General features: G+C 40.0%; 1 protein-coding gene across 8 annotated transcripts in view; it reads left to right on the forward strand.

The window, feature by feature from the left end:
* FTCDNL1 (formiminotransferase cyclodeaminase N-terminal like) overlaps window positions 1–25,915 on the forward strand; it is a 93,658-nt gene that overhangs the window by 41,249 nt on the left and 26,494 nt on the right. For 4 of the 8 annotated variants that reach the window (XR_003436756.1, XM_027124878.1, XM_027124912.1 and 1 more), the window contains exons 2-5: window positions 6,448–6,574; window positions 6,711–6,815; window positions 9,238–9,333; window positions 10,872–11,024. Coding sequence is in view for 6 of the 8 variants with exons in the window: in XM_027124878.1 (XP_026980679.1) it covers window positions 6,460–6,574; window positions 6,711–6,815; window positions 9,238–9,333; window positions 10,872–11,024 (469 nt within the window). In the remaining 2 variants the exon portion in view is untranslated. Of the gene's footprint in view, window positions 1–4,241; window positions 4,321–6,447; window positions 6,575–6,710; window positions 6,816–9,237; window positions 9,334–10,871; window positions 11,025–25,915 lie in introns of those variants that run through there. The other 4 variants (XR_003436757.1, XM_027124902.1, XM_027124893.1 and 1 more) reach the window with 3 other exon arrangements.

Raw genomic sequence — 25,915 nt, forward strand, 5'->3', positions numbered from 1 at the left:
TTAGGGGACAGCGTTTCTAAACATTCTCAGCATTTTTCTGGAAATAATAAATACATTTTGTGAATTATAATAGTTTTAGAAATAATCTTAATGTAGTCCCATAAATTAAGACACATTTTCAGCAAAAACTCAGTCTATTTTAGGGGTTGCTCTTCATCTGCAATAAAACTAATAGGTATAAAAAAAACAAAAAACAGCTTTGGAGAGAGGCTCTGGGAGACACTTCATTCCATTCAACACCTAGCCTCCATAATAAAGGAATGCACAATGGAATGACCACAGGGAAGGCGGTAAAGGAAAGGAATGAATTAAGGGGTGAATGGATCATAGACTTACTTTTTTGCCCAGTTACATGAGATATTCCGGCTGTGAAGGAATAGAATGAATGCATAACCAGTGATTCCAATTTTAAGCTAATAACTATGCTTACATTGTACTCTACTGGTTTTTCATGATAAAGAAAAATAAAGAGATCAGCTAACTAGAGAGGAAGAATCCAACCCATATTGTGTAAAGGGAAAGACATTTCCCAAATATTAAGAAGAAAACTTCTTAATTCTGGGAATTTTGCTGTTTTTTGCCCCTTCATTAAGACAAAAGTGGCTAGAGATCCATTTCCCATAATTAAAGATGTAAGGGCAATGGTGTTATTTCTGTTAGTTGCTGTAACTTCTTTGGATATCAAACTCCTTTTCTTCATTTAAAATAAATGACTAGCATAGCTTCCTCCATTCCAAACTAAATAAGGCAGCAATTTTCTATTTTAGAAAATGACTAATAGAACACATATTTCATAATGTCACATGATTCAAATAATTTATTACTCAGAAGCAATTAAAACCACTTCTGCACTTAACTTGTCCTAGAATGACAACTAAAGTCCCTCTTTTTTAATTCTTCATTTATCAGACCACATTTATATGGAAGAAGAAACAAAATCTTCTCAGGTTCCATGAGGAGGGAAGAAGGCAGAATGAAATCTGACATAGTGTAAAAATATGGTGAAAGTGTAATCTTAGAAAAATTGCACAAGGAATTAGACTTCTGTCTTTTTTTTTCTTTTTTTTTTTTTTTGGCTGTGCTGCCCAGCTTGGGGTCTTAACCCCTTCCCCCCCACCCCCAACAGGAATAGAACCTGTGCCCCCTGCAGTGGAAGCTTGGTGTCCTAACCACTGGACCACCATGGAATTCCCTACACTTCTGTCTTTCTAAGGGAAATTCTCTACTCATATTTCCCTGAACACAGATAAATGCTAGAATATGAAAAGAGAAAAAAGATTCATTGTATTAATTAAAATGTTCTTTAAAACAGTATTTCAAAATTCCACAGCACAGTAGGCAGCTTTCTAATTACCGTATTCTGAAATGCATCAGGTAAGTAGGTAGTGAAATGGATTAAGTTAGTAAAGTTGATTCGTTTGCCTGTTCTAATAAGGGCTTGCCTTCTTTTGTGATAAGTTGGCCGAGTCTCCTATATATGAAACTCTTGAACAAACTGTAAATTATATGTATCCGCTGGCCTGGAAATTTCTACCTTTGATATATTTGTTTTTGTTGCCCATTTGGGGGGCCAGAAGAGAGGATGCAGGCGAGGCAGAGTGGTGCAGTTTCCGCTCAACCCTACAAATCAGAAACAGGCTGGCATGAAGGGGAACACAACCCCAGGGCAGGGATCAGGGTGAGGTGAGTGTGAGTGAGTCAGCAAGTGCAGGGTAGGATCCTGCTTCACTTAAAATTCTGATGTTTTGTTTAGCACTGATTTCTTATTTTGTCTCAATTTTGACTTCTTACAATATTGCATTACCGAATTTTTTGGCACCCACTTACATTTTGTGCCCAAGCTGAATGCCTCCCTCGCTCACCCTAGTCCTGGCTTCTTCAAGCAGTACTGGGCTCTGCATTCAAGTAGAGCCACACTATGGAGCCACACTACAGCACAGTCTCTCCCTTTTACCCGCCTCGACTCTGACGGGCCAGGGAAGGCTTTTACAAGAGCTACGTTCTCCCTGCTTGCAAAACTGAAAATGAAGAGCACAGGAAAGTGTCTTCTTTGTCTCATAGGGAAGCTATGGGAGTGTTAGGAAGCAGTCGTCATTGAGGGAACTGACACTGGGACTTTTAGCTGTTCTCTCTTCTAGTACTTATTTGTTTCTGGACAGGATCCATGATGAGTAAAAGAACTAATGCCCTGAATGTGGATTTATTAGCAGGAGAAATGAGGAGTCAGAATAACACATTCACCCAAAAAGTATGAAAAAAATCCCTCCAAAGCATGCTAAGTTAAATAAAAATGAGAGGCTTGATATACATACATTGTAAATGTGACATAATCTCTTTTAAAGCATGAAATGGGCAAGATTACATGTGATAGAGCTAAACTAACACCAAGGGTACTTTTCCATTCTTGAAGAGATCAAAATAATACTTCCAATCTCATTGCTAAACTTCTCATCAGCCTTGCTGGTATCTGTCTCCTTGTCTTTTAAAAAAAGATATGCTTAGAGTCTTCAGGCAGGGGCAGATGCTGCCCCCCTTCCAAAAGAACACTGGGGCCCTGTTTCCTCTCCATTTGTGTTTGACATGAGTAGAGTGGAGGAAGGGACTAAAGTTTACTGAGTAACTCCTCTGTGTTGATGCTTTTGGAAGCATTATCTTACTTGATGCCCTGGCAGCCCTGGAAGAGAGAGTGGTTCTCACAAAGAGGATTAGGAGATGCAGGGAGGAAGATTTAGTCCTGGCAGGTGCTACAGCTAGAACCATGAAGCCCCTAGGTGTCATACTGTTTTCTCTGGAGGGATATGATAAGACTAGGTGTAATGTTACTACTCTGTCTTTCGTTTTAGCAAGTCATCTCATCTTAGGATTGTTGGAAGGGTGAAATACAGGGGCTTCAGTTCTATTGTCTTCCATGGAAAGAAACTTTGAATACTGCAGAACTTTTTGGAAATTGAAAGTTAAAGCTATAGGCAATAAAATTTCTTGAAAGAAGAGAAAGTTGGGGATGTTGATCTGGTTAAACAGCTCTCAAAATTATCTGCTGACATTAGATGGGTATTGGTTTTTAGGCATTAACATGAGTATAAATCTATTTTATGCATTTCTATGCAAAGTCAATAGAAAAAAACCCTAAATATATATTTAATTCCTTAGGGTCCCAAAGCATTTTGAGGATTTAAACTGATAAACCAACCTCAAAGGGACTGATTCTTGCAACTAAAACACAGACACCTCTGGGGTGAAATGTGGCAACAGTTTGACAGGCATAGCAGTAGCTTAGGCCAGAAAGGATTTATCCAATTAAAATTATGGGATGAATTCTGGCTGGCAGAATGTAATTACCAGCCTTGGAATGGATCCAGGATCCTGAGGTTAACACCCCTCCTCTTGCCAACAACCCTCCTACCTGCCAACACTCCGAGATGGAGAAGGCTGGATCTGACACAATCGCACATAATACTGTTGTGACATCTAAGTACAATGATGATGATGTGAGAAGCATCATGAACCTGATTTTTTTTAACACTCATTATGTTACTTATTTTTATGCCACATTAGGCTAGAAACCAAATGTCCACATAAATGTTAATTTCCTCAAATCTGTGTTTAAAAAGTATAATTAGAAAATAAAAAATAGATTTAAAAATTAATTTATTCTGCCAAAGTAGTTATTTAGTGATTATTTCACTTCAGGAACGAAATTGGATCAAAATGGTGACATTTAATCCTTGTTACATTAAAAAAAAAAAAGCAGGTCCTGATTTTTTGGAAGAGAAATGTATTCTCAAGGTTCACTGGCCTAAAAAAAAGGGAAATGCTTAATGCCTGGTTCCTACTCGCTGTAACTTAGAGTAAATGGGTATATGCTTTTGTCTTGGGGTGGGTCCAGATCATATTCGAAATCGCTCGCGGGCAGTATTTCTCAGAAGGGAATTTATTAAAGATGCGTTTGTGCGTAAACCGGAGAAAAGAGCCCCCTGCTGGTGTAGGATCAGTGGGTAATGACCTCATCATTAGATTCTAATGCCCTTTTAAAAAGTCACTCATTTACGAGAGAATTGTGGAGAGTTACAGGTTAAAGCAGGTGGGGCGGGAAAGCACTTCTAGAGAGAACGTTAAGCCCTCCGGGCCGCCGGCAGGCGGTCGGGGCCTGTGGGGTCGGGTGGGGTCAGGGAAGGAGCTGCAGAGCCGAGCCGGCGGGCGGCGGGGCTGGAGCGCGCCCGGGCGCCCGGGAGGCGGGGCCAGCGACGGAAGCTGTGCGCCGGTCACGCGCGGCGACTCTGGTTTGGCGCCGTCCTACCCCGTCGCCCTCCGCGCCAGCAGGTGGGTCCCCCAAACCGCGGAGCAGCCAGCGTCGTCGCAGGTTCGAGGCGGGCCTGGGGCAGCGCTGCCGCCGGCCGCCCTTCGCTCCGGGGCCCGCCGCCCGCGGACGCTGATACCTCTGCTAGAGTCTCCCGGGGCCCTCAGCGAGTCCCTCGGGTTACCCTTCGGCCCACGTGGCTCTGGGCCACCCCACACCAGAACCTGGGCGGGACCGCGCAGGGGGTCCCAGCGACGGTGTCTGCCCCAGACCTCGCACTACGGCCTCCTCGGCGAGCCTCTGCCGCCCTAAAAGTGCCGGCGGTGGTGCGTGCGCAGGACACAGGTGATGTGGCAGAGCCGTTGCGAACTGCTCAGCTCCTCAGGGGCCCAGCCGGTTCCTCCGGGGGAGGCAGGTTTTAGGTCTCTCGCCGGAAGTAATCCCAAAGGTGATCGAAGTGGTGGGAGGCCTAGGATCACACTCCCTCAAACCACAAAGTGTTTGGGGTCTTGCTCGGGGTCACATTCTTAGAGGCGGAGGTAGAGAAAGACTTCCCCTTTTTACTAGCAAGACTGACAGCTTGCCAAAAGCTTGATATCGCCCCTAGTTTCAGCTTTTGCAGTGAAGGTGGATTTTTCTAACACCATCTTTGTGTGATTTAGCTGTCCACAGGGAATAAAAATGTGGAATGAGAGGATGAAACTAATCCTTTCTTTTGCACTGTTAGGGGTTGCCATAAACACCATTTGTTAAAAAGCGTAATTATGTTGGGAAAGTGCCTGATGAGACAATTAAGCTACATAAACACACTGAAAACAAATGAAAGCCAGAAGACGCCCACACCCCTTGTGTAAAGCAATTTTTTGTTTACATAAAAACGAGAGATGTCTGAGCTGCTTTATTACAACAGTGTTATTAATGTCTACAAAATCCTAATGACCGTATTTTTTATGAATTTTCAATCATGAGATGATGGTCACGATATGAAAACTTGAACTAACCATGAAGCCCTGTATCCCCTCTTAGGTTAAAGTGATCAGGCCAACGAACAATCCTAGTGAACAGAAGCCAGTGGATTTATGCATGGAGAGCACTGTTAATGGCACCACAGCATGTTAGCTTAAACTTACGAGCTTAACGTGTGTCTCAGAGTTGGACATCATTCCCGGCAGTATCCCCACACGGAGAACATTATGTGGCACAAAATGACCCTCATCAAACATTTGCTGATCGAGTTCATGAGGGCCACATTCACTTTTAGCTATATTTAAAAGAGGCGGAAATAGGATGGCCTGATCTTAAAAAGGGGAATTATTTTCTTTTTGTTTTGAGATATTGAAATTTCTTTAGTTCATAGTATCATTCGGGGTATAGAAAGATAACTAGTTGAAAATGCCATTCTAGAGTACTAAGGAGAATCAAAGCAACCACCAAAGCTTGTGTGGAATCATTCCATTTTCAACAAAATCAGTCACATTTTTGGCTGATTATTGAGTAACATATCAGAGTAGTCCATGTCAGCTTTCAGTTCAAGGTACAGAGTCCTGTGAAACAAGATTTTAAGCTGTTATAGGGACTATGGAGATCAAAGTACAAGAGAAATTTAGTCATATAGTTGTCATTTAAAGCCCCCAAATGAGCCCCTTTTGTTAGTTCATATACTGCCCATGGCATGGCCTGTAGAGACACCCTTTCTCTCTGTCAGAGTAGTTTTTGTAAGAATCAGCATATTAAGTAATCTGCCTCATTTCTCTTTTCTGCATTTCCCCAGTAATCTCATTTAACGAAAGTATCATGCCTCTTTGAAAATAGGATTAAACTGTGGAAGACAGTTCTTAAAAGGAGTAACATACTTTAATGAAGAAGTTTCACAGGACAGAATTCAGACTGAGTAACTTGATGGATACTTTATAGTGTTGTTGCTATCTTCATATGTTCATATGTGCATGACCACATATACATGGTTTCCTGGTTGAGTCAATCTGAGGATTTTATCCTTTAGGTGTTACTGAGGAATGAAATAGTGAAGTATTCATATTATGACTGCCTGGTTTCCAAAAAGCTATGATTTTTTTAAAAAGTTTAATGAACATGAAAATATGAATGAACTGTAGAAACCAAAATGAAGGCTTATTTTTCTCCTATTCTAGAAGAAAATTACCATGTCTTCTTCCAGACTGGGGCTCCGTTTGGCTGTCTGTTTATTAAACATTTCAGAAGCCAGAAGAAAATACATTGTTGAGAATGTAGCGAAAGCGGCTCTTCTGGAAAAAAATGGTAGGAACAACAGGCAATTGAAGTGAATATGTAGTGTTTTGATAATACAGTAATTTTTGTACTCTGCTAACAATGTCTATAGAACGCTCTTCTTCTTTCTTCCTGAATTTCCCCCCTTGTTCTTGGGCTGTTACAGCTTCTGCAGGACTCCAGGATACTGAGATAGACGACTTACTCAGATGTGCACATATGCTCTTCTCCAAACGCCTGGATACAATCCCCAGCATATTTCTTCACATTGGTGAGAGTGTCTGAAATGCACATTATTCAGGATATTGGCAGGCTCCTGAGGAGGATATATTTACATAAAGGTTTAATGTTTCCCTTATGGGCCATTTATGTGATCATTAATAGAATGAGCATAATTGTATATTCTGCTTTTTATTCAGCAGGTTAAATAAAAAATAAACTTACCAAATACCAAGTCCTCTTCAAAAGCACTCCTGCCATCAAAGCCCATGCTGTCATTGCAGCATTAATATTTCTACTCCATTTTCTATGCATAAAGACTCTTAGGCAGTTGCATTTAAGTGATGTGTGTATGATTACTCTGCGATTCAATTCAGAAGACTGAAACTCAAGCCTCCTTACTCCCTGGGCCAGTATTTACTATAAGACATACTACTCTTTCTTTTTTTTTAACCCTTGTTAAAATGTTCATGTGATGACATACAGTTCTAGACATTTGTTTTTACTTTCACACATACACAGGACATAGTGTATTTACAGACTTACAATCACTTAACTTTGTTATTTGAAATCAACAGCTTTTCAGCAACAGGTGAACGCTAGGGTCACAGCCCTAAAGCATTTGAGACAGTTGATTTTAATTTCTGATTGTCATTTTTTATTTGGTTATTGCTTTTCATGAGAGAGAAGTGTTTTCCCCCAGCCCGTTGCTAACGCTGAGCACATTTAAGTTACTGTCTTGCAACTTTGAGGGAGCTGGAAGTGTCTGTGAAAATTCCTGATAATTTCTAATAAGAAAGCTCCTCTGGAGTCAGTGTGCAGCTGTGCTTTTGCATTCTCTTTGCAGTAAGAGCCAGCTTGGGCCCCTCATTGTCAGATAGTACATCTAGTGGGATTGGGTGAATGTGCAGAGACATATTCCATGATTCAGTGACTGGGCAGAGACATTTGTGGAAGCCACACACTGATGGACGCCTGGGTCTCAACTCACAGTTTTTATCAGCTTATTAGTGACAGCAGCTCAAACGGAATTATAGCTATTACACTGCATTACAAATACCAAACAATTTACTTCTGCTGAGGTTCATACTGACAGCTCCTCCTGCCAACAGTAATTTTTTTTCTATATGCATGCTTAAGAAATTTCAGGAGAGAGTGTTTCATTCTTTCAGCATTTGATTCAATTGAATCATATGAAACTGAGAATAAAAGCTTTTCAGAATAAGATTTAGAAAGAAAAAATCAAATCAAATCATTTCTTCTAAAAGCTTAAGTATGTTGAAAAAAATACATAAAAAGAGGTTGTATGATCGTGTTGCTACCCATCTTTCATAGTTTTAAAAATGCAGGGAAGGTAGCACTAGTTAAGAAAATGACCTGCTGTTTTACAGATACTTTAAAGGCATTTATTTTTAAGTGAGTGGAATAAAACTATATCATCTATATTTTTACCAATTAAGCAATGTGAAAACATTTAAATGACCTAAAAGGTCTTATGGAAAGAAAGCTGAATTATAAATTTTAGACCTATACCAGGGCAGGTCTCTGTAGATGCTCATTTGGCTATGAGTGAGTGACATAAGTTTATCTTTTCATGTTATTAAAATTAATAGTGCGGGGCTGCTGTAAGCTCTGTAGTTGCTGCGGGTAACTTATTTTTCCTCTCCTCTGAAAAGATTAATTGTTAAACTGCCAGGGGACAGGGCGACAAAGATATAATGGCATAGTGAAAGCTTTAATTACCGTCTGAAAACTTTTGTCCTTCACTCTGAATTTGCTTTTGTAGGCATACGAGGAACTTTTAAGGAGCTGAACCAGGCTTGTAAACTTCAAAAATAACTAGAGGGTTATGTGTGGTTGCCATACAAGGGTATGGCAGCTTTCTCCTTCAGGTTACACATTCAAGTGAGTCACAAGCTGCTGAAGGCTGGAAGTCATTAACATCTGAAGGCTGTTGGTGTCCTTTGAAAAGGAGATGGTGGAGTCAGAACAGTTTCTAATAGGCAGGTGCCTGTATCCCAGAAACCTCTGCTCCAGGCACTAATTGGCCTATCCTAGTTTTTCCAGATGTTAGATTTTGATTTCTGGGTTTGGAAGGAAAAATTGACAAGGCCTAGAAGATGAGATTGATAAGGAACAGAATTTAGAGTGATATGATTTGGCGATTGAAAGAAGAGCTACTGTCTTAGACTGAGTTAAGAGAACTTTGGCAAGTTCAGAAGCAAGTGCCAGAAAAGTTCTCTCGTAGACACCAAAGCCTCGTATCTGAGCTGAGCCATCTGCTTGTATAGGAAGCACTGTAAGAAGTGGATGTTACTGTCTACAAATTTCATGATTAGTCAGTGTCACTTCAGAGGTCACCCCCTAGAATTTTTCTCTTAAACACTTTCTATTTAATTATATCAGAAGAAATAAAGTATTAAGATTTCATCACAGAAGAAAATTCTTGCATTTATGTGTTGCTTTCTTTATAGGACAGAAACATCCTGAGGTATCAGTGCTCAACGTATTTTCTGATCAAGGGTACAACAGATCAGTCATTACAATAGCAGCTTCTGTTGCTGAGTTAGGTAAGATTTCAGTTTCTATTTTTTTACATATGTCTTTTGGCGAAGGGTCAGCTTCAGGTACACCTGAATGCCCTTTAATCACTGATTGCCTGTGTTAATCTGGATACTCCCCTCCATTACATAGGGAGTCTACCTCAAAACTGCATTTCATCATTTTTGTGAACATGTACCGCTCAAACATTTCCCATTTCCTCTTCATTAAAATGAACCTTGGGGGTCCAATATTTAATAACATTCTTTCCTTGAAGATGATCACATATCCTTTGTGGTTAAGAAAAATATCTTCATGTTTTAACCTGTGAAGTAATAGTGTTGAAGTCAGCCTTGATTTCACTGATAAGTTGACATGGAATGAAACATGCTAAGCAGTTGTGTTTTGGGTTGGGAGCCTGACATCTTGAGTTGGTCCACTGGGTGAAATGAAATGGGTTTCAAGTCTTCTGTTGTAAGGTTTAGTGGGACAACTTGAATTTGAAGGTTCATAATTGTTTAAACAAAAACCTGTATTATTTTAGTATTGCTTGGTAAAGGGTTTAAAATATTTTCTTTTTTAAAAATAATTAATTAATTAATTAATTTTTGGTTGCGTTGGGTCCTGGTTGCTGTGTGTGCGTTTTCTCTAGTTGCTGCGAGCGGGGGCTACTCTTTGTTGTGGTGTGTGGCCTTCTCATTGTGGTGGCTTCTCTTGTTGGGGAGCACCGGCTCTAGGTGTGCGGGCTTCAGTAGTTGTGGCTCGTGGGCTCTAGAGCACAGGCTTAGTAGCTGTGGCTCACGGGCTTAGTTGCTCCACGGCATGTAGGATCTTCCCGGACCAGGCCTCAAACCTGTGTCCGCTGCATTGGCAGGCGGATTCTTTACCACTGCGCCACCAGGGAAGTCCTAAAATATTTTCAAATAAACTTGACTTCAACTTAGCAGATTTTTCAAAAGGTATATTTGTTTGGAAAACAAAGAGCTGATGGATAGTTCCCAGCAGATGTAGGACCGATTACCTTCCTTATTGTTTAGCTCTCTTGCCAAATGGTCATACTGCACTGCAAATAAAAACTCATGGTAATAACATAACACTCTGATGTGTCTATAATATGTATTTAGATAGAATAATTTAATGAAAAATCTAATTATAAGAGCAGAACTAAAATACTTATGCTTTTAAAATTTATGTTTGTGTGTATATTTTATTATAAATTCATAAAATATTCTGAAAATAACAAGGAATTTTATCAGATTAATCTGATAAAATTGAAAAAATTTAAAGTAACCAATTGTAAAAAAAATACAATACAAAGTTTCTTAAGACTGATAAACTTTGTATGCTTCCTCCACTTTGGGGAGTAAGGAGTTAGAAGAAATGTGAAACTTTGTGACACTTGGGAGGTGGGGAGAGGGGAAATGTTGGGTCTTTCATTTTTCTTTATTTTGGATGGATAAACAATCTTCTCTACATATTACAGAAAAACAACTGGTGGGACAATAATAAATATAGCTACTTCTTTAGATGCGATTGAAAGTTTAATGATTTTTTTTTTTTTTTTAAGGCAATTCCATTCTGGCTGCCTGCCTGGAGGCCTTCCAGTCAATTGATATGGAGGTTCAAGAGGGGATCCATCCTTGCCTGGGAGCAGTGGACCTGATTCCCATTTACCCTCTCTCTGGTGTTGGAGTGGAAGAGTGTGGAGCTGTGGCCAGAAGTAAGAGAAAGTTTGGGGTAGTGTGTTATTCCTTAATGGAAACCATTTTTACAAGTCAGAACAGGTTGTGACAATATAATCACTCCTCAGTTCCCTGGGAAAAGTCAACCTTGAAGAATTGTATCAACAGTAAGCTTCCATGGGTTGCAGTGGCACAGTGTGTCGCTGTGACTCATCCTTCCACTTTCTACCCCATGACGCTGTGGAACACTAAATGCTGTAGGATGCAGCAAATCAACCATTGTGACCCTTACAAATTCACGATAGACCATGAGGAGACAGCAGTAGTCTCTAATGAGTTCTTTAGACTCTTCAGGGCAGGACGATGGTGTGTTTCACCCATCTGTGTCCTATTTTCTTGAGCAGGAGTAATGATGAGGTTGAAAACCCACTTAAATGTTAACTCCTACCCCTTTTTCCTCTGATTTTTTTTTCTTTTTTCCTTGTGCACAACGCTCTTTAAGGTTTTCTTTAGAACTGAACTGTCACATGCTTGATTTCAGCCCCATGGGCAAGTTTAATTTGGAAAATTTGAGCTATGTCACTTGAGGTGTTTTTGAATTAAGCAAATTGGGAGAAAAGAAAGACCTTTTGCCTGGACTGTCTAGCTAGTTAATTATGAGATGCAGAGACTTTAACCTTTGGGGAAAAGTCCACCTTAGGACGATTGCAAACTTCTCTGTATGACCTCAGAAATCCTCTGTGGTGGTGCCTCACTTTTAGGTAATAGGGAAATGTCTAACATTTGGGTTGTAGATTTGGACTCTAGCTGAGCTCCATCAAGCGCTAGAAATATGAAATGAGACTTGTTTCCAAAGGTGTATCTCATTCCATGTGTTGCATTTTAACATGAACCTGACAATGGATGGATTATTTCCCAGAGAAATCATGGCCCAAAATTTGCTTTACTTTTCATCTAAGAAAGAGTTAAAATTCAGCATGGGGGAAAATGCATTTCACACAAAAATGAAGAGTTCAGAATTGTCCAGACCAGAATAATGATTTTAATGTCTTCAAAAAAATTATGTTCAATTACATTAAATCTCAAATTAGCTAGTACATGAAGTTCTTCATTACATCAGGACTAGTCCACCCCAGATGTTTGGCCAGAGTAGGAGACAGTTGACAACAGGAGGGTCTGGACACAGTATTTCTCCCTTCCTTTGCCCTTTTGCTTCATTGGCAGCTACTGTACCTCATGATTTAAAGATGGACATTTCTAATTAAATGAGAGCTCAGCTGCATTCTTGAACTAATTTATAACATTCGATTTGAAATGTAATAGCTTCAATCTTCATCTGATTAAAACCAGTCATATACTGTACATGGTTACTATTTTGATGCTCCAACATGCAGTTTTTATTTTTACATTCTCCTTTCTACACAGCTGTTTGTCTAATATCATCCAATTTTTTTTGGTTTGTGTTTTTTTTGTTTTTTTGGTAACAGCATGCTCAGGCATTCGTATGAGGCAGAAGTATTCGTGTTCTAGGATCTCACTGTTTTCAGAACAGTGACAGGATGTTTTTCACTAGAGTAACCCCTTGTCAGGGAAACCATGTTAAAATAATAATTTAACTAACTTTCTTTGGGAGGAAGGGCAATGGAGAACATTCCAGTGACATAGAAGATAGTTGATATTGACATGTGTAATTCATGTATGTTTTATATGCAAAAATTCTGGATAATATATATTTTAGAGCTTTTTAAAAAAAAAATTTATTTATTTATTTTTGGCTGTGTTGGGTCTTCGTTTCTGTGTGAGGGCTTTCTCTAGTTGTGGCGAGCGGGGGCCACTCCTCATCACGGTGCGCGGGCTTCTCACTGTCGCAGCCTCTCTTGTTGCGGTGCGCAAGCTCCAGACGCGCAGGCTCAGTAGTTGTGGCTCACGGGCCCAGTTGATCTGCGTCATGTGGGATCTTCCCAGACCAGGGCTAGAACCTGTGTCCCCTGCATTGGCAGGCAGATTCTTAACCACTGTGCCACCAGGGAAACTCTATTTTAGAGCTTTTTGATAGCAGCTGGAAGCTTGCTTATTCCTTAAGGAAGGGATTCTTAAAGTGAGGTCCAAAGTTCATGTTCAGGGGACTTATAAATAATGTCAAAATCACTTGTAAGTTTTTATGATGTGCATTTGTATGTACATACATAGATACACACACTCATAATTTTGCATATAATTTTAGTTTAAGAACTTCTAGAATAAAGGGCACAGCAATGCAGAGTCCTAGAGGTGGAAGCAGCCTGGGCTTAAGGACCTGAAAGGACTGCAGTGTTGCTGGCTGAAACTTAGAGATGGGGTGGGGTGGGAAGGTTAAGAAATGAAGCTCCAGAGGTAATCAGAGGCAAGGTCATGAAGTCTTATATGCCAGGTTAAGGAGTTCACACTTTATCCTAAACGCAGTGGAAACTGTTGGAAGAGTTTTAAGAAAGAAAGTCTATGATTGGCTTTGAACATTAGAAAGATAACTTTGTGTGTATGATAGAGAATGGACAATGAGCAGGTAGATCAGTCTGGAAAGGTGATGGTGGCCTAAGATAATAGAGAATGGAGAGAATGGGGAGACTCCATAGGAGGTTGGGATATGAGCAGTGGTATGAAAGTGTCTTCACTTACAGATGCTGCCATGTAAAAAAAGGTGACACATAGATCTAGTCTATATTTATTTAAAGCTTATAATTTAAAAAAATGTTTTGGACTTTGGTTTTCATTTTCTATAAAACCACATTTGATCTATTAGGCTCCATTTCATTTTTATCTGTATTATGTCTCTAAAATTTTTCTCCTCCTCCCTTTTTCCCTTCTCCATTCCATCCTTCTCTCTCTCCCTTCTTTCCTCCTTCCGTTCCTCTCTTTGCTTCTTTTTGTTGTTATCAAAATGATACATGAACATGGTTAAAAGTCAAATCTACAGGGTTTGTTCCCCAAACTCTAGACCTACATAACTTCCCTTTCCTCCTCACTCTGTACACACTTCAGTTTCCTTCTCCCCTGAGCCAAGTACTTTCAACTCTTTTATTATTTAGGATTCAAATCCAGATATCTGAATATCATATCTGTATTGGTACTTCTTGTTTTTTTAAGTTTTAGGCATTATCTGTCGACTTCTCACTTCAGAAGATGAGAATTCAGCTTCCTTTCACCCACCTCTCACCCCCAGCACGCGCGCGCACACACACACACACACACACGTTTCCCACTTACTTCCGAATTCTCCTTCCTCACCATATAGTTATATCTTGGAACAGTATTTAGTGGTCACATTATTATAACTGTGTAAACATTATTTACAATGAAGTATTTACAACGTTATTATTTTACCCTTTCTGTACAACCTTTTCTTTTTGCTGCAATTGATCATTATCTTTTTGATTGTTTGCTTACTTTTTTATATACTTACCACTGGTTTAACCCCACACTCTGTCACTAATGACATCTCTCCATGCATTCAGATAGAACACACCATGTATTGACTGTTCTATAAATTTCATCTTCTTAAAAAAAAACAAAAACTATCTTTTAGGGGAATTCCCTGGTGGTCCAGTGGTTAGGACTCTGCGATCTCACTGCTGAGGGCCTGGGTTCGATCCCTAATTGGGGAACTAAGATCCCACAAGCCGCACAGTGTGGCCAAAAAAACCCCCAACTTTCTTCTAGAACTCTCTGATCTGGTTCAGTTAGGACGATTTACTCTCAATTTGTTGAGGATGACTGTCATCATGGCATCTCCCATTACTTTTATCCTGGGTGTTCCCTTCATCTTTCTCTATTTTGGATCCCCTGGTTCCTGAATCCCATATCTTCTCTTTTTTTCCCCCTTTTATGTCCTTGTTTTGGTGGAACATATCCTCTACTAGCTTTCCAAAAAACAGTGGGGTGGGGGCAGGGAGAGTACATTTTTGAGAACTTACATGTCTGAAAATGCCATTATTCTACCTTCACACTTAATTTTTAGTTTAGCTAGGTATAGAATAATAGGTTACAAATAATTTTCCTTTATTTTGATGATGTTGTATCAATTCTCATTTCCATGTTGCTATTGAGACTTTTGAAGCATTATGATTCCTGATCTTTGTATGTGACCTGTCACTTCTCACTGGAAGCTTGTAAGATCTTCACTTTGTTCCTAGTGTTCTGGAATTTCTGTGATGTGCCTTTGTATACGTCTGTTTTCATTCATTATGCTGGATAACTGGTAGACCCTTTGAATTCTTGAAACTTGTTCCCCAGTGCTGGAAGTTCTCTTGAGTTATTCCATTGATATATTTTTTTAACATCTTTATTGGAGTATAATTGCTTTAAAATGGTGTGTTAGTTTCTGCTTTATAACAAAGTGAAGCAGCTATACATATACATATATCCCCATTTCTCCTCCCTCTTGCATCTCCCTCCCACCCTCCCTATCCCACCCCTCTAGGTGGTCACAAAGCACCAAGCTGATCTCCCTGTGCTATGCGGCTGCTTCCCACTAGCTATCTATTTTACATTTGGTAGTGTATATATAAGTCCATGCCACTTTCTCACTTTGTCCCAGCTTACCCTTCCCCCTCCTTGTGTCCTCAAGTCCATTCTCTACATCTGCCTCTTTATTCCTGTCCTGCCCCTAGGTTCTTCAGAACCATTTTTTTTTTTTTTTAGATTCCATATATATGTGTTAGCATACGGTATTTATTTTTCTCTTTCTGACTTACTTCACTCTGCATGACAGTCTCTAGGTCCATCCACTTCACTACAAATAACTCAATTTTGTTTCTTTTTATGGCTGAGTAATATTCCATTGTATATATGTGCCACATCTTCTTTATCCATTCATCTGATGATGGACACTTAGGTTGCTTCCATGTCCTGGCTGTTGTAAATAGAGCTGCAATGAACATTGTGGTACAAGGCTCTTTTTGAATTATGGTTTTCTCAGGGTATATGCCCAGTAGTGGGATTGCTGGGTCGTATGGTAGTTCTATTTTTAGTTTTTTGAGGAACCTCCATACTGTTCTCCATAGTGGCTCTATCAGTTTACATTCCCACCAACAGTGCAAGAGGGTTCCCTTTTCTCCACACCCTCTCCAGCATTTGTTGTTTGTAGATTTTCTGATGATGCTCATTCTAACTGGTGTGAGGTGATACCTCATTGTAATTTTGGTTTGCATTTCTCTAATGATTAGTGATGTTGAGCATCCTTTCATGTGTTTGTTGTCAATCTGTATATCTTCCTTGGAGAAATGTCTATTTAGGTCTTCTGCCCATTTTTGGATTGGGTTGTTTGTTTTTAGGATATTGAGCTGCATGAGCTGCTCATAAATTTTGGAGATGAATCCTTTGTCAGTTGCTTCATTTGCAAAAATTTTCTCCCATTCTGAGGGTTGTCTTTTCATCTTGTTTATGGTTTCTTTTGCTGTGCAAAAGCTTTGAAGTTTCATTAGGTCCCATTTGTTTATTTTTGTTTCCATTTCTCTAGGAGGTGGGTCCAAAAGGATCTTGCTGTGATTTATGTTAGAGAGTGTTATGCCTACGTTTTCCTCTAAGAATTTGATAGTGTCTGGCCTTACATTTAGGTCTTTAATCCATTTTGAGTTTCTATTTGTGTATGGTGTTAGGGAGTGTTCTAATTTCATTCTTTTACATGTAGGTGTCCAGTTTTCCTGGCACAACTTATTGAAGAGGCTGTCTTTTCTCCACTGTATATTCTTGCCTCCTTTATCAAAAATAAGGTGATCATATGTGCGTGGGTTTATCTCTGGGCTTTCTATCCTGTTCCATTGATGTATATTTCTGTTTTTGTGCCACTACCATCCTGTTTTGATTACTGTAGCTTTGCAGTATAGTATGAAGTCTGGGAACCTGATTCCTCCAGCTCTGTTTTTCTTTCTCAAGATTGCTTTGGCTGTTCGCGGTCTTTTGTGTTTCCATACAAACTGTGAAATTTTTGTTCTAGTTCTGTGAAAAATGCCATTGGTAGTTTGGTAGGGATTGCATTGAATCTGTAGATTGCTTTGGGTAGTTTAGTCATTTTCACAATGTTGATTCTTCCAATCCAAAAACATGGTATAACTCTCCATCTGTTTACATCATCTTTAATTTCTTTCATCAGTGTCTTATAGTTTTCTGCATACAGGTCTTTTGTCTCCTTAGGTAGGTTTATCCTAGGTATTTTATTCTTTCTGTTGCAGTGGTAAATGGGAGTGTTTCCTTAATTTCTCTTTCAGATTTTTCATCATTAGTGTATAGGAATGCAAGAGATTTCTGCACGTTAATTTTGTATCCTGCTACCTTACGAAATTCATTGTTTAGCTCTAGTAGTTTTCTGGTAGCATCTTTAGGATTCTCTATGTGTAGTATCATGTCATCTGCAAACAGTGACAGTTTTACTTCTTTTCCAATTTGGATTCCTTTTCTTTCTTTTACTTCTCTGATTGCCATGGCTAAAACTTCCAAAACTATGTTGAATAATAGTGGTGAGAGTGGACAGCGTTGTCTTGCTCCTCATCTTAGAGGAAATGGTTTCAGTTTTTCACCATTGAGAACGATGTTGGCTGTGGGATTTGTCATATATGGCCTTTATTATGTTGAGGTAAGTTCCCTCTATGCCTACTTTCTGGAGGGTTTTTATCATAAGTTGGTGTTGAATTTTGTCAAAAGTTTTTTCTGCATCTGTTGATATGAACATATCATTTTTCTCCTTCAATTTGTTAATATGGTGTATCACATTGATTGATTTGCATATATTGAAGAATCCTTGCATTCCTGGGATAAACCCCACTTGATCGTGGTGTATGATCCTTTTAATGTGCCGTTGGATTCTGTTTGCTAGTATTTTGTTGAGGATTTTTGCATCTATGTTCATCAGTGATATTGGCCTGTAGTTTTCTTTCTTTGCAATATCTGTTCTGGTTTTGGTATCAGGGTGATGGTGGCCTCGTAGGATGAGTTTGGGAGTGCTCCTCCCTCTGCTATATTTTGGAAGAGTTTGAGAAGGATAGGTGCTAGCTCTTCTCTAAATGTTTGATAGAATTCGCCTGTGAAGCCATCTGGTCCTGGACTTTTGTTTGTTGGAAGATTTTTAATTACAGTCTCAATATCAGTGCTTGTGATTGGTCTGTTTATATTTTCTATTTCTTCCTGGTTCAGTCTCGGAAGGTTTCTAAGAATTTGTCCATTTCTTCCAGGTTATCCATTTTATTGACATATAGTTGCTTGTAGTAATCTCTCATGATCCTTTGTATTTCTGCAGTGTCAGTTGTTACTTCTCTCTTTTCATTTCTAATTTTATTGATTTGAGTCTTCTTCCTTTTTCTTGATGAGTCTGGCTAATGGTTTATCAGTCTTGTATATCTTCTCAAAGAACCAGCTTTTAATTTTACTGATCTTTGCTGTTGTTTCCTTTATTTCTTTTTCATTTATTTCTGATCTGATCTTTATGATTTCTTTCCTTCTGCTAACTTTGGGGTTTTTTTGTTCTTCTTTCTCTAATTGCTTTAGGTGCAAAGTTAGGTTGCCATTGATATTTCTTCCATTTTCTCAATTCTTTCTGGAAGCTCCATATTTGGATATTGGAAGTCTTGTATTGGTTCTCTACACTTACTTTCTCTTTTTTAAAATCACTTTATATTTTTATAATAATTTCTTACAAATTTCCTCTACTTTATATCCCAAGCCTTCAATAAGTTTTTCATTTCCTCTATATTAGTTTCCAAGTGCTTTTACTCTCTGAATGTTCATTTTATTTTTTTATTCTAAATAATGTCCTGGTCATGTCTCATGAATACAGTGTCAGTGAATAATTTTTGACAGTTTCTTCTTTCTGCATGATGTCTGTTCCCCAACATGCCCCACCCCCCGCATCCACACCACCAAGGTTGCTTTCTCCTGTTTGTTTTAAAGACTTTCCTCAGATGTCAGGTCATCATTGGTTGGCTGCTTACTCTAAGAGTGGACACTAAAGGACTGAATGGATAATTTGAGTATTTAGGTGGGGTTTGTCAACTGTAGGCCGATCTGGCTGCGTAGTTTCTATAGGGAGCGTCCATTTCAGTATCTTTGGGGTCTTTCCTCTTGGGCTGTTCAAGTTTCTTAGAGAAGGATTCTCCAGTCTTCAGCCTGGAGTATACACACAGCTGTCCATGATTTAGGAGTTGAGTTGCAGAAGAGGGCTAGAAGAGTCACCGCATTTAGTGTGTAAATGTTCCCTTAATTCCCCTCTTTTCATGAATCCCCTACCCTCAGCTGTATCCCGCAGCCCAGACACCTTGTGTTTTTACCTCTTGTGTCTTCTGCCAGTTGCCTGTCTGTGTGGAGGGGTTGGGATCTAACCACTGCTTAACAGACTTTCCACCATTTTCCCTGTTTTGAGCTATGCCTTTACCTTCTCTCCCAGAGTGAGGTCACCAGTTCTGACCATTTCCAGGTACCAGTGCTCTAAGTCAGGCTGCTTCTCTGCTGTCTGGGGTCTGCTGAATCTCCTGCTCTTCTCATATCTGCTCTCCAAGTTCCAACGCCATTGCTTCTTCTTCCATTTCTATTTGTTTGAGTGAATCAATGCTTTAAAAAATAGACCTCTTTACCATCTGTTTCCTGGGATATTTGGAAGAAGTGAAAGTAAACATAGGAATCTACGCTCCCATCTCTACTTGGAAGTCCCTACTTCTCTAATTCCTCTTGGTGATTTTGATTATCTTAGATCCTTCAAGAGCAGGGAATTCACCTAATTTGGAACCAAAGGTAAATTTACAGTAACATTATTCTTTTTTCTGACTTCTAACTCAATATTGAAGGTATTTAGTCTCAATTTCTGGGCTTCAATAAATTTTGTATAGACAATTTCTCCAAAGGATTACTGTGGGCTATCGTGCTGCCTGTATGTTTTCCACATCTTCCTTACTCGATGGTTCACCTGCAGGAGCCAGCGTCTCTGAAACATGAGCTTGTTTCTCATGTACACACAAACCTTCCTGAGAAGGACTGAGTGAAGGTGGAGGGGAGGGGTCAGGGCAGAAGGTGCTCAGGCAAATCCCCCCAATGATTTGCCGGTGAAAACGGGCTTAACTAACATGTAGGTTCATATATTCAGCTTTTTTTTTTTTTTTTTTTTTTTTTGTGGTACGCGGGCCTCTCACTGTTGTGGCCTCTCCCGTTGCGGAGCATAGGCTCCAGACACGCAGGCTCAGCGGCCATGGCTCACAGACTCAGCCGCTCCGCGGCATGTGGGATCTTCCCGCACCGGGGCACGAACCCGTGTCCCCTGCGTTGGCAGACGGACTCTCAACCACTGCGCCACCAGGGAAGCCCCATAATATTCAGCTTTAAAAGTCTGGACCATAGCTATAAAATTTGTAAATCATAAGGAAACTTGCTTTTTGTTTTATGTCATTAATCAAATGAAATAAGGTTTATATAATGCTTTATAAATTGACATTATTTAGAATATTGGAAAGATAAAATGCTAGTTAAGTAAGTTACATAAGTAAAGATTTAGCTCTTACATGATTGAGTTTTTTTGGATTTATCTTAAAATAGATACAACATTAATGAATTTGATTAGAATTATCAGCCTTGTTAGATGATTTTTTGAGTATTTTCATGGCTTGGAGGACATGTGCCATGACAGATTCACACAACATCAACACTTGTGTGATAGTCTTAAGACCCTTCGATTACCTTATTACAGATTGTCAAAACATGGGCTGATCTGGCAAATCAGGAACAACTTTTCACTTCAAGAATTTTCTACTCTGATTCTCCAGTTGCTATGGAGATTGTCTCATAAAACAGCCTTGAATTTTGTTGAGATTAGTCAGTTTAGATGTTGGGTTCTGATATAGTTCTCTCCACCATTAGTACTACCTTCATTGCCATAGCATAAAAGCAATGGTTGATTTTACAAGCATATGTTAACATAGTTTAGGACATAGCATTTACTTTGACAATTATAGGATACTGCCACCATATAAAAAGCTGAAAAAAAAAAAGGGATTGCGCATTGGGAAAGTACATAAAATATCAAAATTGATTTCCAGCAACTTGAGTACATTCTAACTATGAAGGAGAGTTACCAGGTGTTCATAAATGCATATTGCTACAAGCTTAATAAATGCAACAGGATTATATCAACCACTGTAAAACAGAGCTACTAATGAGAAAGGAAAAGACCAAATGAGAGAACTAGGATAAACTAACCTATTCTTCCATGACCAGCAATTACTGATGCACACATCCATACTTGAAAAAGCTGCTCTCTTTCTCTCACTTTGGCTCTGCAGCAACCTGAAGTCCAAGTAAATTAATACCCCACAGGCACCCCTTGGCCAGTGGGAGACCTGAGCTGGTAGACAGACAATTCTAAGGCCCATTCCAGCAAGACCAAGCCCCAGTTGCTCGTAGCGATGACTAGCTTGATAACACACCCTCGTGTTGGCTTTCCCTTCTTCCCTGTTTTACTCTTGGTATATACTGAATAGACTTTATTGAACATTTTGACAGGAATAAATGTACCATAAGAATCTTCTAATTGGGATGAGTAGGTGGAGTGCATGAAACCTTTGCTGTCTGACTGTACACTTCTTGTAATTCTTCCCCAGTCTATAGGTCTATAGTTTAAAACTGGGAGACTGCCCCCACCACCACTTCACCTAGGGAAGGGGTCTCCTAGAATACTCAGGATCAAGCTGTGGGTCACTGTGGGAGATGTTAAAAGTTTAGGGGTTCTAAGTTTTCTGATTTTCAGTATATATATATATATATAGCGCCCAGAGATTAAATTTATGTTATTGCTGATGGTGTTTTAGAGAATTGGGACCTAATAGGGGATTTATAGCATATGATGGATATGATGCTAACTTTTTCAGCCCAGACTCCTAACCTTGGCTACTCTTTTCCTGAATTCCTTTTCCTTTCCGTCTCTCCTTCCTAGCATATACAGTGACTTCCAGTGTCAAGACCACTAGGATCAGAAAATTCTAAGGAAATAATATAGTCATGCTAGTGGCTTTGATGGACCTATAAGATCAAGTGCATCAACCCAAGTCTCTGCACACCCTCATGCGCCCACCACCTGGTCTCCAGTGGGCAAGTAAGGGTGTGCTTCTCAGGAGACCCAGAGCATGTGATAATAGTAATAACGACAACACATGGTTATCATGATGTGCTATTATAATGATTATAGCATTATTTTTAATTAGGTTCTCATTTATTGTGTGACTCAAAATTGCATATATTAAATAACTCACTCTCCAATTTTAATTAACCAAGAAATACATAGTAGGATAATATCTCAAGATGATAATTGTTGTGCCTCTCTTTCCCCCATAGCTTATGCGTGACTGTTTCCTGGACAGTCTTGAGTTATTTGCTACCTTGAAGGGTATAGAATTGTTATAGTGAGAATGAAGAAGTAACAGTGTTCATGTTTGAATTTTTGACAACCAAAAGGAGAGGGCTTGGAAAAGCAGGTTACAAAGTTTATTCCATCACAATAGAATAAAGAAAGAAGGAAGGCCACCTCACTCCCTGCTCCCAGGAAGATGAGGACTCAGGGTGGGATTTGGGAGGAGGGCATTACAAATAGTACACTTCTTCCTTTCCCAAATCTTGAACCAATTCGACAGTAGAGAAAGGCAGATGAGAAGTGGAAATACTAACTTTACTACTGTTAAAACTAAAATGACAGCTAGGCTTCCCCACCTGGAGAATTAGACAGACTCATGCAGCCAGTAACAGGCAGCACTAGACAGCACAGGCCCGACCCTGGCAAGCTAATGGCAAGGAGGGGGTGGAGCGGAATGTATGTTTCCTGCTGACAGCTAGCGCCTAAGAAGGAAGAGGGGAGAGGGGAGTAGGCCTATGCAAACCCAGCTTCTCTCCCAAACTCCCCATCAGGGAATGGATGTTGGAAGGAAGCAAGGCCGATGTTTTAATTTTCTAAGGCTGCAGTAACAGAAGTGCCACAGACTGGGTGGTTTAAACAACAGAAATTTATTGTCTCACAGTTCTGGAGGCTAGAAGTCCGAGATCAGGGTGTCAGCAGGGTTGGTTTTTTCTGAGTCCTGTGAGGGAAGGATCTGTTCCATTTTGGCTTGTGGACGGCCCTCTTTATGTTCACATAGCATTCTCCATGTATATTGTCTGTGTCCAAATTTCCCCTTTTTATGAGGACACTAGTCATATTGGATTAGGGCCCCACTCCATTCCAGTATATGACCTCATGTTAACTAATTATATCTGCAATGACCCTATTCCCAAATAAGGTCACATTCTCACGTCCTGGCGGCTATAAATTCAGCAGATGAATTTTTTCAGGGGGCACAGTTTAACTCATAACAGCCAGCAAGACCAGCAGGACTCTCTCCATGTGGAAGTAAACATCAGTAGTGGGCAGGAAGCATTTTCCTTCAAAAGGAGATTTAATGTGGTGGGCATGGGTACGTGGAAATGAGCATCCCCTGAGAGGTGGTAAAAAGGAGAGGGATTGTGGGCGGGGGGTGGGAGGATTTGATCTGTTTTGGGGGCATGGGGATCAGAGCACTTGACCTGTTTTGGGGGCAAGCGGCAAGAATTAGGGCTAGGCTTGAGACTACTAAGAGGTGGTTGAGTGGTGTCAGTGGCCAGTAGCCAGGAAGATGGAGGATGTAGGGGAGCCAAACACATACAAGGAGACCAGGCTACCTCATGTGAACTATTTGTTTGGCATTTGGAGAGCTGTAGTTGGATGGAAGAGCCACCTTAACTCTTCCTTGCTGTGGGGAGTGGGCTTTATACTGAAGGCTGTTTACACATTGCTGATACATTGGCCAGCAGAAGGATTCCTGACCATCCCCAAAGCTTAGTCATGTCCCATCTGAACTACTCTTTGGGGTAGTCCCAGCTTCTTAATATCCCACCTGAAAGGGAATGAGAAGTCCTTACAAAGAGGGTGTACTATATGGAAGCGACAGGCCAATTCCAATGCCCCCCACCCTTTACACATGTGTATGTATGTGTGTGTGTGTGTGTATATATATATATATATATATATATATATATATATATATGCACATGCCCATAGTTTTTTGTTTGTTTGTTTGTTTTTTTGCGGTATGAGGGCCTCTCACTGTTGTGGCCTCTCCCGTCGCGGAGCAAGGCTCCGGACGCGCAGGCTCAGTGGACATGGCTCATGGGCCCAGCTCCGCGGCATGTGGGATCTTCCCGGACCAGGGCACGAACCCGCGTCCCCTGCATCGGCAGGCGGACTCTCAACCACTGCGCCACCAGGGAAGCCCTGCCCATAAGTTTTTGATCAGTGTGATCTAAACAGTTATATCACATTGAATGGCTAGACAGGGAAGCCAGATGGTAAGTGGACAGAACAAGAATTTTGCAGCTGAATAAACCTGAGTTCAAACCCCAGGTCTCCTACTTATTTGCTAGCTGACTTTAGGACAGTTGTTTAGTCTCTTTTAGTCTTTTTGGTTTTGTATCTATACAATGGGGAATAATATCATTCTGTCAGGATGGTTATAGAAAATAATGCCCACATGTAAAGCCCCTGGTCCCCTACCTCCCACCAGTAAAGAGCTGTCACTATTTTTAGTGATTCTCTGTGGCCTTATGGAGAGGGTTGCTGAGCAGTGGGGACCCAGGCTATCCCCCTCCCCATAAAGAGAGTGGATGTCTCTTCTCTGTTTTATGTTATCAAGATCCCAAATAAAGTCACCTTTTGAGGAAAGGGATTGCGCGACAAGATGTTTGAAAACCACTTGGGCAGGAGATCTCTGAAGTGCTTTCAGCTCTAAAATTCTAAGTCCTAGAGCAGACAGCTTCTTGCATATCAGTTCTTCATTTGCAAAATGGTATTCAGCACATATTTCAGAGAACTGTTATGAAGATAAATGGAGAGGTATTTGTGAACATCCAAACAGTGTTGGAGTGCCTGTTATGTTTCCGTTTACCATAGTAAATGCTATGGTGACTATAGGAGAAGTATAATAGAGTTCCTTCCCCCAAGAAAGCTGGACCATGAAATCTGTACCTGAAACAGGAGAGAGCACCATAGGACAGAATAAAATAAGTGACTGGATACGGTGTAAGTTACATATGTGAGGTCACTCAAGAAAGTGTAATTCTTTAAACAAACAATATCGTGTCCTCACAGAGTGGTAATTATATCAGCATATTCCCTGCAAAGGAATAACAAGCTCTTTGTATACACATCTCCATGAAAGTATATGTTATATACAAAGAAATAGTAAGATTCTTGGATTCTTGGATATAAAGACATAAGTGTGGGGCAGTTCCCTAGTGGCCTGATGGTTGGGATTCTGGGCTTTCACTGCTGTGGCCCAGGTTCAGTCCCTGGTCGGGGAACTGAGGTCCCACAAGCCATGCAGCGCAGCCAAAAAAAAAAATAGAAAGGAAGGGAGGGAGGGAGGGAGAGAGGAAGGAAGGAAGGAAGACATATGTGTAAAATATGTCCCAGACTACTAATATACCATATTTTTATGGATACCTATATCTCCATGAAATTGTGTGGTTTACTAAGGGTTTGGGGGCACATAATTCTTATGTTTTTGATAAGGATAGAGGATAGGTCCAATTTTTTCATTCTATAGCTAGAAAACAGACGTAGAAATATTAAGAATCTTACTCATAGTTTTCCATCTAGACAGCAGCAGAACAAAGGATCCTCACAACTGTTTATTTGCCAGACCTTGCCTGGAACTTTTTATTAATTCTCTTTTTCAGAATTTCAAACATTACAGGTAAGGTTAAAGTTCACCTCTGGCCACCAACTATACTCCTGGTTCCGTGAACCACCCCTTCTGAGTTATGGTATCATATGCTCACACTCAATCCAGAATTTTTCCCATGCTTTTATTTATACCTATGTATGTACTCATAAATCCAATATAGTATTTCTTATATG

Source organism: Aethalodelphis obliquidens, unplaced genomic scaffold (assembly GCF_003676395.1).
Source record: "Aethalodelphis obliquidens isolate GAN/ISIS:26980383/991018 unplaced genomic scaffold, ASM367639v1 scaffold2, whole genome shotgun sequence".
Lineage (NCBI taxonomy): Eukaryota > Metazoa > Chordata > Mammalia > Artiodactyla > Delphinidae > Aethalodelphis > Aethalodelphis obliquidens.